A 14,803-nucleotide genomic window follows, 5' to 3' on the forward strand; every position below is an offset into this window, starting at 1 on the left:
ATTTTCGTTGCATTTCTGCAGGTTCTATGTTTATATCATGAAGGCATATGTTATTTCTACGTTGATAACTTATTTCGCACTATATGCCTGCATGTGGCTACCCAATTTCGTATATTACAGTACAGAATAATCAATACGCCGACTTTAGAAGACAAGGATAAACTCGGCCAAGATTTAAATCCCGATTCTTCGAATAAATTTCAGGAATTTATCTCGTTAATCGACAAAGTAATTGAATTTAAAATTGGTATCACAAACAGAGATCACGGCACAAGTCGATCCATTATCCTCATTTTCTCCGTTCTCAATTGGTACGCTGCCTTTCTAATGTATCAAATGATCACTGTTCTTCCGCTATAGATCTTATTCCCTGCCTTCCTAAAAATTTGATGAAAATTACAACTACCTTGTCTTACATGCTACGTTTAACATGCAAAGTTTCCCTTTCCCAAAGCAGCACAGCTGTTGACAGTGGATTTCACAGAGGGTCTCTTAATCCAGGAATCATGCATAATTCATCAATCCTGTTCATGTCCTGCGTATTATGTATCTGTACTACGTATAATAGTATGCCAAGGTTAACTATTAAATATATAAAACTAAAGAATTTATGAAAAAAACATAAAAATGTAAAAGTAAACGGGCGCAAACTTTTTAACGAAAAGTTTTAGAGAAATAAGATAAATAAGTTGCTCGATAGATTTAAAAAGATAATAAAATATATTATAATAGCACATATATACGTATATTGGTTCTTAGATAGGTAGACTTATATTATTTTTGACATTCCTAGGCAAACGCATCTAGCACGATACAGGTTTTAGGTATCGCAGCATCGTACTTTACGTTGCTAAAACAGTGTATAGAAGCCACTCCATGATACATGTTAATTCTATAACGGTGTACATAGCGTATAGACGTAGGTAGATACAGCAATTCTTTGCTGTACATTACACGTGAATTTTCAATGAATAAATAAGAGTATCAATTATCTATTGACCCATATGTGTTTGTATACGCATACCTATCCCACAATTAGCAATAAAAATATTCACAGACTTTTCACTATCACCAAATTAATGAACTCTTTTAAAATCAAATCTTCTTTTCTTAAAACGACATACAAGACGTCAACGTTCTTCGACAGACTGCATACATATATTAATCTTCTACTTCCCCGTCGCCACATCCAACTGCCACCCACCACTCAGCCCTACGGTGAGTTTTAAATCATGCATAACTGGTTGATCGCATGCATTACGCAAAATATAAGGCGTACGAATAAGGATAGAGGACAATTGGAAGATCAAAGGCACGATATATCGATGCAATTGCTTTCGAAACTTTTCGAAAATTAATAGACCGACTCCCCTATAAATTCCGAATCGGTGTGTCTGATCGTATGAAATCCAATATGAGCTTGAAATATCATAAAGACGTTTCTTTCAGTGTAGCAGTTTTCTATCTAAAGATCGTCGGTTTGTGGTTAAGCACTAGCCTCGCTGAGAAATGGTTCAGAAATGCCTTAGTGACGTATACTGTTCTCGCAATTATCTTTAATATGTGGATGCAATTGAGGGGTCTTTATTTCTCTTGGGGAGATTTTAGCGTAAGTGTATCGGGAGTTGTACATAACTTGTAACTTTAACTTGTAGCTTGTAACTTTCTTAATGTTAATGTTTCAGGTCAGCACTTATATCGCGTGCAATAGTTTGGGACTATTCATGGATCTATTTAAATTGTTAATTATATTTATACATAAGAAAAAGTTTCTTTATTTAGTCGTGTATATGCAGAAGAATTTCTGGCATTTCAACTACAATCAGTATGAAAAATCGGTCCTAGCAAATGCGAAACGAATGTGCATCTACTTCGTCTGCGTCTTCTCATTTCTCTCTCAATCTACTATCTTTAGTTACATCTTCATGCCACTAATATGTCAGTCTATCAATTTTCTGGTTTAAATGGGTTTGTTTCTAAGAAAAAAATTAATTCATCGACAATCTGATTTTAGCAAATATCGGGAAGAACAAGTCAGATAGGGTACCTATATTCCATATGCACTTGGACCTACCATTGAATGTCTCACCATATTATGAAATGACGTACTTGATACAGGTGCAATATTATTTCTATTTTACATAAAAATCTTAGGCGATTTCATGTATTTGTAAATAATATTGTAATTACTATGTGCGTACAGGCTTTGACTTTGTATCAGGTTGGCGTATGTTATCTTTGCGTCGACAATATATTTTGCATTATGTGCTTACATGTAGCTAGTCAGTTTCGCATATTACAATACAGAATAGCCAATGTGCTAAGCCTGAGAGACAAAGTTAAATTTGATCAAGATACAAACCTGGATTCTTCGGATGAATTTTACGCCATATTTAGAAAATGCATTCAACAGCATCAAGCTCTCATTAGATTCTGTACCACGCTCGAAGAGATATTTACAGTAATTATACTCGGACAAGTGTTAACGTTTAGCATATTGATTTGTTTCGTCGGATATCAAGCGCTTCTGGTTAGTATATTACAAATTCAACGTTACTGGTTTTATGCTTCTCGTTTAAAACGAGATATTCGATTTGAACAAATTAAATATCTCGTCGTCGTTGCTGTAAAATTTACGCCCGTAATGCATCACGATGCACAGGTGAAGCTGTCACTTTCATGGCGCATTTCTCTCGTATCTTTCTTAACGACTAACATATGTCAGCTATGGATCTTCACGTACAGTTGTAATGCCCTGGTAGAAGAAAGCATGAACACTGCTAATGCTGCGTACGCTGCACCATGGATATATTTACCAATGGACAAGTTTGGAGAAATGACACGAAAGGATTTGCAACTCGTACTCATGAGGTCGAGACGAGCCTGTTATCTCACCGCCTGTGGCTTCTTTCCTATATCCCTGGAAACTTTCACCAAGGTATTTATTAACGTCGTTATTCTCGTCGTTTTCTATATTAATTAATAACAGCATATTTTCTTCGTGTCACAGATTATGAGCTCCGCAATGTCATATTTCACTATACTAAAACAGCGAACCGTGGATACAATAGAATAATTCCTCCAGTTTTCATTTTATAGGCGTACACGTTTAAGTAATGTTGAAAGCGAAAAATTTATTCTTTTTGACTTAAAAATGTTATTATCACAAATCTATGAGATCTATAAAATATTAAAATAAATGGTTAGAAGAAATTTGATTATATATTTCGGAGATGAAAGAACATCGGGATTTCCCGTCCGGAATGTTGGGAAAAAGCCCAGACTTTTACTATAGCTACACTTAAGTAATAAAAATAAGAAATAGTTTTAATGTTCCAATCTGACTTTATGACAATAGGTTCGGGCTCGAAGTGACATAGCGGGTCACTGGACGTAGCCACGGTCACGGGAAGGAGGTGTACCTGACAGAAGTATGAAATGATTATATGGCTCTCCTTAAAAACAAAGATTGACCCGAAAAGTGGGGACAGGAGTATATAAGGGCAGTTTCTTTTGGATCACGGGAGAGTCAGTTAGTTTGTTAGTTAGTCGTTGGACGAATTGCTGATTGAGTTATCGATAAGTTACCTGAATCGAGTATTACGTTGATACTTGGCCTCCCGTGGACCGTGGATTCGTTATCGAACCTGAATTCGTTGTCACCTTCATCCTATCGCCATTACTCATAGCCTCTTGTAGTGCCCACATTTGTACCGATAAATATTAGCTACATCCGCGACGGTAAAGTAAGTAAAGATTCATCGAACGCCCCAAAATGGCAACCTGACTCCAACATATAAAATACGTAAATTATAATGCGTTCACAGGATTTGTAACAAGATAGTAATAAAGTTGAATAGAAAGAACAACAAGAACAGAGTAATTTTAATAAACCGCGGAAATTTTTGAATCGCCGAAATTCTCTGTAATCTTCGAATTTCAAATTGAACAATAATACTACAATGGATTATTCATTGCGAATTATACAACGATAGATTCCATTCCTTGTATTCGATATAATTGTGAACGTGTTTATAAGTTAAATTTAGTTCGCTATATTGTCATCGGCACGTATGTAATTTGATACAATGCCAAACTTAAAGCAGAAAAACATCGTACGAACAAAACCATTATCTTCTTTGAAATAAAAATATTAATTTTAGACCAAATCACGACGTTGCGCAACTCACAAATTTATCTGGCGGAATTACAATATTTAGGCAATATTAAACATAATTTACAATTTAATATGACATATTTTTATGTGCAGAGTTATGAATAATTACATCTTATTCAATATATATTACTAATAAACATCATTTTATTCTTTTTACAAGTATACAAAATGCAAAGAACGCAATAATACTTGATATATAGATCTTAGAATTATTCTCTAATTCGATGAGTTATATAAAATCGCTTTTCGTTTAAAATTGTTTAAAATCTTTGAAAAATTTTGGAAGAAGAAAATTTATAATGTTTAACAAACAAATGATATTGCAAATTTCTATTATTTTTACCTGTTCCTACTGTTGATATTTGTGACGGATCAAAATTAGGAAGATCATTGTAAAGTTTTAAAGTAATTTTATTATATGAACAATAATATGGAGAGTCAAAGCCTCGTTTTTCGGCAGAAGGGCTGTTTCCACTTCCAAGAACCTAATCTGCTATTTCTCACGATCTTTGAAACTTGCATCTTTAAAAGGATTTCCTTTGAAAGGCTATATCGTCAAGAAACAATGAAAAGTAAGTGATTCGTGTTCGCTTTTCAATCAAATTTCGTCACTTGGAAATGGATGAAGCAGACCTAACGCTAATACGAGACTTTGTTTTCAATGAACAGAGTTTTTTTAACAGACATTTTTAATGCTGAAGATCACTTAAAGTTACTCCTCCTCTTCGTCTCCCGCACCAGTTAACATTGCGATAAGGCTTTGCGTATCGATAAATCCCTTATCGTCAATATACATATTATCATAAGCATCATTGACCTCCTTCGCGGTGAATTTGTCACCATATGTCATCAAAGCGTGCCTCAATCTATGACGGAAGGAAAACGAATAATTTTCATAATTTTAGAAAGCTGCTCAACTTCTTTTCCGAAATATTTCGATATACTTCACGCGATTTTTTAATTTTCTACTCCTTTCTCTATCCTTTTTTTCCGAGAAATGAATAATCTTACAGTACCAATAGGTCTTATCGCTTACCTTTCACCATCAATCTTTCCGTTTACGTCGAAGGTATTGAACGCAGCAATTACGGTTTCATCGTCATCGGAACCTAAAATAGAAGAAATTGCGATTAATTTAATATACATATATAAAGTGACAAAGAGGGACTAATCGTATCATCTGGTAAATTTATATGTTGATACCTGATCCCGACATGCGAGTTGCGAACAAGTTGAGTAACTGGGTAAAGTTGATAGGACCAGGAGCTTCATTTAGCATATCGTCAAGTTCTTTATCGGTAACCAAACGACCGACATTGTCAAAAGTGGCACGAAGGTCGTTCTTTCCAATTACACCATCCTTATCATGATCCATAAGCTGGAATGCCTGGTGGAACAAAATGATATACACATAAGTACATCCAAATAATAATTGCAACTCGTACTCTTCAACGCTTTAATTTTAATTTTATTTATTCGAAAATGATTCGATCGACGTTACGACCAACTTATTAAATAATACGTTTCATTTATCTTTACCATAGAACGATATACAGCGAGATATCTCGTTTCTCTTCGTAGAAACTGCGGTAACTGATGCACCAAGCATTTGATAATGGAGTTTCACTGTATAGTTCGCTGTACGATGGCAAATTTTTGGATAATTACTCGTATATCGTTGGAACGGCATTTGAACGTACCTCTTTAAATTCGGCAACTTGTTTCTGAGTAAACATAGAAAACACGCTGGATCCAGTGCGTTTAGCTTTGCGGCTGCCCCGACTACTTGCTCTAGTCGAACCAGATTCTTTAGGGGTACCGGTAGGAGTTGGTGGCTTTTCTTCTGCTGGTGCAGGTGCTGGTTCTGGTTCCGGTGCAGGAGCAGGCGCTGCCTCCTCCTTCTTTTTCGTCTTCTTCTTCTTCTCTTTATCCGCCTACAATAATCCGACGTAATTTTTATTGAAACGAAACGAGAATATAAAAATATAAAAATTTCAGCCAAACTTCCGCTTACTCTTCCTCACCGTTTAGCGCCTGTACAAGTGTAACTCGCGATTCCTCAAGTGTTGAAATACTCATTTTACCAAAAAATTAAGTATTCTCCAATATTTAATTATTGTAAACGAAATGTCGAATTTAAAAGCGCTTAGTCTGCGATAAATCGTAGAAAAGTCCTTTTCGTCGTATTATTTTCGTAAAAATGAACGTTTCAATTTATTTAAAATATGAAACAAGGAAAAGAGTGAGTTTGGTAAAATATTTAATATAAATTACTTGCAAAGAACAGAAACCAAGTGATAAATAAATAAATATCTTGCCAATTATTATCTAATAATTAATTGACTGGAAATCACCGTAAAACCGAAAGATATGCGGAAATAAAGAATTATCGTTATTACTATATTTAGCTGGCAGTAAGCTAGCTTGGATAACATCGAAGAAAATTCGGAGGGCGTTACTCATAAGAGTTAAAAATAGGATCCTTCTATCACGTACGGTATAGTTGAAAAGAAGCCAGGACAAATATAGACCGTTTATCCCGTACAGCCTCTCGAATTACTATTGGTTACGTAATTCTTTTATCTTTATTTTTACTTTTATAATATATCTAACAAGTACACGAAGGTGTACATGGAAATTAAATGAAATTTGATAGTACAGATTTTTGCATAAACAAAATTCAATTAAATCTAAAGTCCATTAATTTAGATACACGATTAAATTGCAATTATTAAGAAATCCAAAAATTAAGAATCCGATTAGGAATTTCATAGATTAGAAGATCGCAGAGATTTATTAAAATCCAAAAGTACATGTAACAACTTGAACACACAGGATGGAAAGCAAATAATAAGGTCCAAGTACGGAATGGCTAACAGCCAAAAATCTAACGAAGATCACTGTTTACACTTCATTAACACAAATACGCGATGTTTGGTGCAAGTTCTGCACTTTGACGAATTCATTCACCAGGCGTACAATTTAGACACAATTTATTTAATTCATCGATCTCTCATCGAAATTTACCCTCGTACAACAGGTCAAACATGTTTCCACCACTAATCACGTGTACGTTATTCGGCATTCCGTTTCTTTCTATATATCCCACTGTATAGAAGAAATTCAACGAACAGAACTTTTCGCATATTTCCTGATCGCCTGAATCCGAAATCACGATGGTATCATGGTGTACTCGGCGCTTACTTACCATGGCTACAGTTGGTTTGTAAGAGGATGGTACGAGATGGTCACAACGAACCAACTGTCCGAATCATAGAAGTGAACTTGTCTAAGTAACTTTGGTGGATCTCCCCCACTACATGGCTGGTGCTTGAGCAGGGGTGCTTTGCCCGGGTATAACGCCAACGCCTATCTGACCATATTTAGTGCGAGCTGCCTCAAAATAGCAACCCTTTCGATGTTTCGACTAAAACAGTTTGCCGAGGATTGTACTGACGACCAACACCTTACAGCCCTTTTTCGCAGCTGAGATTTGCTTCTCAGAACGAGAATGTGAGTCAAGGATCTTCGGAAAGTGATTATGACGGTGCCCCGACCTTGCGCCTTCCGTAACCCTCATTAGCCCTGCATACATCGAGCATCGAAGAAATCTTCTGTCACCATTTTTGTGGTCATCGATCGTACAAAAGCGGTAGTAGACTGTCCTAATTCCACCGTCACAAATCAAAGAAATGATCGTAATTGTTTAAACTAATTAAACTCTTATTATCTATTCCATCATTACATACGATACAACGCTTACAAAATATGATTTCTGAAAAATTTGTAACTCGCGAACTAAAAATTGTGGTGTTAATATTTAGAAGTTCTGCTAAATATTTGCAAAATTTGTATGCTCGCAGTTATATTTAACTCATATTATGCGCAATATAATAGCAAATATGTCTATCGTGTATCGGTGATGGTTGTGAAAATTGTAAGATGAAAATTGTCTAAAGAAAAATTACAATAATAAATGAAATACGATAGTAAGAGAAAATGTTTAAGGATTATCCATTTCAGAAGTAACATGAATTTCCGGTTTGTGCACCGGGATGATCAACGCACGTGGTTACTAAAAATAACTGTCCGATATTTGAGATCAGAAAACATTAAGGTATACTGTATATTTCATTATTCCCCTTTCTTATATACATATTACAGGAATTCAAATGGTTAACAAACCCTATATCTTTGATATTTACCGAGTTTAATTTATTTCAATTGTCATGAAACTGAATTGTCATAAAGGAAATTAAGAAAAATTGATATCTGCTGTGCAAAAGATTATTTACCACTATCGCACTTTCGATAACAAAGTAGTACGATAGAATTAATGGTTAATTATTTATATGGCTCGACTTAATATTAGAGCCTGGCTTAGGATCGCTATAAGTGTCATATAACGAAGCTCGCTCGCTTCCACCAAATTCAGTATTTAATGAAGTATAGACGCATCACAAGTTAACGAGGAAGATAACTTAAACCTAAAAATATTATTCAAGTAATCACGTCTATACCAAACTTTATATTTTTATTTTGTGAAGATATCTAAAATCTTTCATTTGTAACGCACCGATAGATGCTGATCAGATACTCCAATATATTCGAGAGGATTGTCAGTAAATATCTAGCAATTTTGAACGACGAGTCAACGTATGATAAGACATTCTATGAAGACTGATGAACAACCGATACACTGGAAATACAGCTATTACTTAGACACATAGTAGTATTACAAATATGTTCCTAGAATTTATTTCTCTTATTTCAATGTGCCGAATTATGTCACTGAGATTATGTCCATCATTATATTTTAGGACATTCCCAGATACGCATTACTAACACGTACTACAATATATAGTACATAATAAAACCCTCCAGATATATTTATTTTATTTTTAGAAAAAAAATTCATCTTTATCGCTTTTCTACTGAGTTACACGAATAATAGAATTAAAATTACTTTTCTGTCTCATTTATTTTATACAATAGATACATAAATTTATTAATTAATCATGATTATAATGTAACATGTATATATTGTAATAATCTTTTATGAAGTATCCATACAAATCGCTATGACTTTGTATACTTGCTCGATAAGAAAGTTACGTACCATTTTTCTTATTCACGACCACACAACACTCCCACCACAACCGCTCGGAGAAATAAGAAAGTACAGACAACCTTGCCTTGACTGGTTTTCATTGTAAGGTAACAGCTTGTCGTAGTATGGTCTAGATCACAAATTTTTATGTTAAAATAATATTAAGATTTAAATTAATCTAAAAAAAACGTATTTTAAGTGTTATCTTATGATCTAAGAAAATGTGGTGGATCTTTTTACTAAATTATGGTGAGTGAAACTTGTCCATATAAGAAGGAAATACGTATTTTTAGCATTTAATATTGTTAATCATCGTTAAATCTTTCTTAAAGCTTTAAAAGATGCGTTTAATGCTGTTAAAAAAATATATAAATGACCACAGTAATAGAATAATCGGAAAATAGACTAATTTATCATTAATTGATGTAAATTAATAAATTATTTGCTTATTTCTCTATAGTTACCATTGGCTTGTCACTGCGTCTTGCCGCATATATTTCTTCTGGCGGTCTTCACGGAGAAATTCGATTCGAAAAAGTCACAGAAACATCCGTAAGAATTCGATTTTCACTTCAAACTACTCTTCAGTATCCAGACCAACAATGGCTTTGGTCAGTTACTCAGTTTCCTGTTGATTACACACGTATAAACGATAGATGCAGTAGACAACATATTGGAGAGAGGTGTTTTTCTTGTTTGGAAAAATTTGTTTCCCATATATCGCTGTCACACGTTTTATTTAAAAATCACTACTATAAACATGTAGCATTATCGACTTAACGGAACTTGTTGGACCGCTCGATATGCCTGGAAATGAAACAGGATCAGTGGAAATTTCGGACATAAGTTTAACCGGAGAAATGGGTTTATGGGGCAAAGGTCTAATATTCCAAGACACATATTCATCCAGAACCATTTGTGCTTCGATAACGGTAACTTTTAACATATAAAATGTAAAGTTTGTTTCGAAAATATTGCAATTCTTCGAACGTTCTTAGGTACTAGAAAAGAATGTAGAGAAATTTGCGGAAGCACGTTTTCTCGAAACTATAGCGGGAAGCGTATGGTTTCGATGGCTGGGTGGTCACGGTGGTGATAATATTAGCGATACAATAATTTATGTAAATTTGTATCACGTTAATAACAAAAAATTGCAAGGTACAAAATACACAGAACATTATTGGAAAATTTATGTGACAGACATTTTTGACATCAGTAAAGGTACAACTTTTTTTATAAGATATATCGGATTTGCAAAACACTGATTTACTTTCATTAAATATATTTATTTAATGTTTATCATTCAGACAAATCAAGTTGCAACATTTTACAAACTGTCTTTGATCCTGATAACGCGGGCAATGGCAAAGCGATTGGTGATATCGATGCACGTTTAGGCAAGATAAAAGTAGCTGTAGATCATCGTAACGAATATAAAACCGTATACAAAGATTCAAAGTTGTCTCTACTACCTTCTACTGATTTACTCGGACCACATCGTCAATTATATTTAGTCATATTTCATCCGAAACATGATGATTCCATTTTACATTGCAGTAAGATTAATCATAGAAAACCTATCCTTGCCAAGTAAGTGAAACTTATTATTACGAAAAACTTTTATCCATTTTATTTATACATGCTTATCAAATTCTTTTCCCATATTTTTTAACTATTTAGAACTTTAATTAATTCTCACGGTATCAAAGGAGATGTATCCCTATCTCAAGTGACTCCATTCGATCCAACATGGGTTAACGTATCATTGACACCAATCAATGATTTAGGAACGAGATTACGCTATGCTACTAAGATAAAGTCATACAATATTCATGAACTACCTCCAGATCCAATAAAAGCTTCGAATAACTTTGCCAAAGTATGCGAAACAACTAAGAAAATGTATAATCCAAGTAATATCAATATAAAGGATGTACCACCAGCAGGTAAACAAGTTAAATCGTTACTCTAGCCTAGTTTGTTCGTTCAACAATGCCTAAATAATTATGTAACTCAGGGCTTGGAACTCAAGATCAATATGCTATTGGTGATCTTTCTGGGAAACTTCAAGGTCGTAAAGAAGGATCGTATCATTATGATATCTTGCCAGGGAGTGCCAAACTTAATGGAATTTATTGGGATACATACCTTCCACTCTCAGGAACACATAGTGTAATTCACAGAAGCCTTGTTCTTCACAAGTACTTATTTACGCTCACTTTTTATAATTACCGCTTTATTTTCATCCTTACTTATTAAAAACGATTACACGTTGCTCCTCAGATATAATGAAACTGATAATAAGAGCATCGTACCATGGATCTGCGGTACCTTGAATCTTTATTTACCAGATAATATTGGACAAATACCAATGGTAACTGCACAAGTAATATACAGATATCCCATTGTTGGGAAAATAATTTTCCGTCAACCTAAAAATGACCCTCAAATGGATACTACCATTATAATAGAAAATTTAGTTCATGCAGATGGTAATGCTTTAAATAATTCAGAATTACACAGGTATAATATTTCTCAAATTTTTTGCAAGAAAAAGCCATTATATATATATGTCAATACCGTCTAATTTAATATTAAATATTTAGATGGATGGTTCATGATAATCCACCAGGCAAAGATTATTATAACTGGACAGGCAGATGTTTAAGCGCTGGTGAACCTTATAATCCTTACAAGGTACAGCAATTAATAAAATAACACTAACATGCTTGTTTTCTATTTATAATACAATTGCTCTCTCCCAAAATATTACTGTCAAATTTACCAGGTAGAATGGAATTCAAATCCTAGTGAATATTGTTCAATGTCAGAAGCATCATTATGTCGTGTGGGTGACCTAACAAGACATAGTACAGTCGACATTGCTGGCAAAAAGCTTTATGGAACCCTATTAACACGAAGACTCTTCACGGATACAATGTTACCTTTGTCAGGTCCCCATAGTATATTAGGTAAAAGTTTAGTGATATATGATGACCACGGACCTCGTGCAAGAGGAGAAAGACTAGCATGTTCAATGTAATTTCATAGAAGAAACTTCATATAAAATATTTCTAATAAATTTTATTACGAACATGACTAAAATATCAATTGTTCTATATAGAATTAGTGAAACATACCATCGCAAAGCAGTAGCAAGAGACTGGTTTGGAAATGGAGAAATAATTTCGCTAAGAGGAAAATTAGAATTCTTACAACAAAATGAATATGATATCACAAATATAGAACTAAATCTTGATGGTCTAGATGGGAAAATGAGTGGATATCACATACATATGGTAACAGAAATATAATAAAATTTGTTTATATTTTTTATTTATTTTCATGAAAGTTTACGTATTTTAGACTCCAATTGAGCAAGATTTAGAATTTCCATGTGAAAGTACATCCCTGTATGGACATTGGAATCCATTTGGTATCAATGTAAGTAACACGCTATCTGCAGGAGAAGGAACAACTGATCAGTATGAAATGGGTGATCTCAGTGGAAAGTTTGGCACTTTAGAAAATAGAAAAAGATATATGAAAACTTTCAATGATACAATACTTCCTTTATTTGGACTAAACAGTATACTAGGTCGAAGTATAGTGATTCACAAAAAGCAAAAGAATTTAAGGTATCTATATTAACATTTAAATTGTATGCAGACACAAATATATATATATATATATATATATATCTTCTTTAACAATTCTTTTCTTTGAGATGGGCTTGTTCAACTATAGAAAGGGGATATTCGCCATCTGAGGCTATAGAATTAAGAGCAATTGCATCTTTTCATCATCCACAAGGTTTTGCATATGGCTATATAAGAATGGTATTATAAATTTAAATGATATCAAAATATAAAATATGATTTAACACTAATAATTACAGACACAACTTATTCACCATGATGGTAGTCAAAGTGAAACGGTAATTGAAATAAAATTACGACATCCTGGAAAACACGATCGTAATATTGTGAGTACATAAAATGCTTAATAAAGGCATTCAAAGAGATTTAATATATTTTAAATTATATAAAAATATATTACTGTAGACAAGAAACCACAATTGGGCGATATATGTAAATCCTGTTGGAGTAGATGCAGCTGTTCAAGTAAAGGATACTAGATGTGTAGCTGGTGGATATATATGGAATCCTTACTTTACACAGCTAGCAGATCCTTTAAATGTAATATTAATCAGAACCATATAAAGTTTCTGTCTTAACATGCCATTGTTTACTTTCATAAAAGTAATTTTATTTCACAGGATGATCTGTACAGACAAGAATGTGGTCCTGATTTACCACTTAGATGTTATGTAGGAGATATATCAGGTCGATTGGGTCCTATCGATATAGGACTTCAAAGACAAGTTTTTACAGACTCAAATTTCCCATTAGCAGGAACAGTATCTGCAATGGGAAGATCTATCGTTATTTTCGACAAAAATTTTGGGACTGACAGATTTGCATGTGCTAACATTGAACCTGATAACGACATTGTGAAGTATACAAATATAAGAAAACCACCTCGCTTTGTAGTGTAAGTATACATGCTACATGCTATTTTATCATAAATTTCACGTACAAATGTCTTTACAATCTTTTTACTATAGGGCACAATTTCTAGAAGATGTAAGAAAAATTATGGGTGTTCCAGATTGGATGTTATCCATAGATACTAGAAAAACGAAGATTTTACATAGTGGAGCATGCATTCAGTTTTTAATGCATTTTATGGGTAATCAAAAAAATATACAATTTGTAGGAATTTCTTGAATATATATAATAATGTTTTATAATTACATATCTAGGTCCAATTGCTAGCACCTTAGAACAAGACTTTAATAGACTTATATCAACTGGACGATTAGACGCACCTAGTTTGTATATTCCAGGATATGTTCCAACAAAACGAAAAGCAACATTAGGTTATCGCCAATGTGGAAATCAAGATCCAAATGATAAAAGTAATAACTCATATTCTATACAAAATAAGCATACAAGTTTATTTTTTAAAATGACAAATTTTACACTGTTTTTAGGATCCAAATTTTCCCTACCAAATATATCTTCATCACAGTATTCAAAACTTATTTTAATTGTTACTGCGTGTATTATTACTAAATTATTATGATATTAAATTAATAAATTACTATAGTATTAAATTGAGTCTTATAAATTTAAACACCGAAAAGATTGTATATATATAATAAATATTTTATAAAATGAATAATTTATTTACACGATATGCTAACTTTATGCGGAAATACGTAAACTTGAGTCTGCGATGGATATAGAGCACGTCATAGTCATGTCTTATTGGTAGCTTTACATGTAGCGATCGCTGGAAACTGTCTGTCCAACGTATGGTCGTACATGTAACCGCGGTTCAACGAGACGAGGCAGTAGATACTCGACTAGTGACACTCGATTATCACTAGTCGGCAGCCAATAGTTGCAAACGCAGCAATCAAATTTCGCTTACATTTACTGCCTCGTCTC

The 14,803-nt window shown here is 33.6% G+C and overlaps 3 protein-coding genes and 1 long non-coding RNA gene across 4 annotated transcripts; 3 read left to right on the forward strand and 1 right to left on the reverse strand.

Moving 5' to 3' along the window:
• The first annotated feature begins 1,402 nt into the window (after nucleotides 1–1,402).
• LOC126870497 (odorant receptor 13a-like) lies at nucleotides 1,403–4,743 on the forward strand. Its single transcript, XM_050628277.1, has 5 exons — nucleotides 1,403–1,609; nucleotides 1,686–1,938; nucleotides 2,015–2,118; nucleotides 2,204–2,938; nucleotides 3,011–4,743. The coding sequence occupies exons 1-5, from the start codon at nucleotides 1,403–1,405 to the stop codon at nucleotides 3,074–3,076; spliced, it is 1,365 nt and encodes a 454-aa protein (XP_050484234.1). The 3' UTR covers nucleotides 3,077–4,743.
• On the reverse strand, nucleotides 4,568–7,545 carry LOC126870495 (myosin regulatory light chain 2). The gene is made up of 5 exons (XM_050628275.1): nucleotides 7,386–7,545; nucleotides 5,878–6,111; nucleotides 5,381–5,564; nucleotides 5,214–5,286; nucleotides 4,568–5,043 (listed from the first exon to the last, which is right to left on the reverse strand). The coding sequence occupies exons 1-5, from the start codon at nucleotides 7,386–7,388 to the stop codon at nucleotides 4,890–4,892; spliced, it is 648 nt and encodes a 215-aa protein (XP_050484232.1). The 5' UTR covers nucleotides 7,389–7,545; the 3' UTR covers nucleotides 4,568–4,889.
• Nucleotides 7,546–7,688: 143 nt separating this feature from the next.
• Nucleotides 7,689–9,142, forward strand: LOC126870499 (uncharacterized). Its single transcript, XR_007691353.1, has 2 exons — nucleotides 7,689–8,294; nucleotides 8,760–9,142. It is a non-coding gene; the product is annotated as an uncharacterized LOC126870499 (long non-coding RNA).
• Nucleotides 9,143–9,508: 366 nt separating this feature from the next.
• On the forward strand, nucleotides 9,509–14,466 carry LOC126870581 (uncharacterized). Its single transcript, XM_050628397.1, has 19 exons — nucleotides 9,509–9,536; nucleotides 9,748–9,970; nucleotides 10,054–10,219; nucleotides 10,286–10,508; nucleotides 10,595–10,877; nucleotides 10,968–11,233; nucleotides 11,305–11,488; nucleotides 11,571–11,810; nucleotides 11,894–11,984; nucleotides 12,076–12,326; nucleotides 12,412–12,586; nucleotides 12,654–12,925; nucleotides 13,015–13,126; nucleotides 13,186–13,272; nucleotides 13,352–13,486; nucleotides 13,567–13,841; nucleotides 13,915–14,039; nucleotides 14,113–14,268; nucleotides 14,344–14,466. The coding sequence occupies exons 1-19, from the start codon at nucleotides 9,509–9,511 to the stop codon at nucleotides 14,433–14,435; spliced, it is 3,384 nt and encodes a 1,127-aa protein (XP_050484354.1). The 3' UTR covers nucleotides 14,436–14,466.
• Nucleotides 14,467–14,803: the final 337 nt, after the last annotated feature.

The sequence above is a fragment of the Bombus huntii genome, chromosome 10 (genome assembly GCF_024542735.1).
Source record: "Bombus huntii isolate Logan2020A chromosome 10, iyBomHunt1.1, whole genome shotgun sequence".
Taxonomy (NCBI): Eukaryota; Metazoa; Arthropoda; class Insecta; order Hymenoptera; family Apidae; genus Bombus; species Bombus huntii.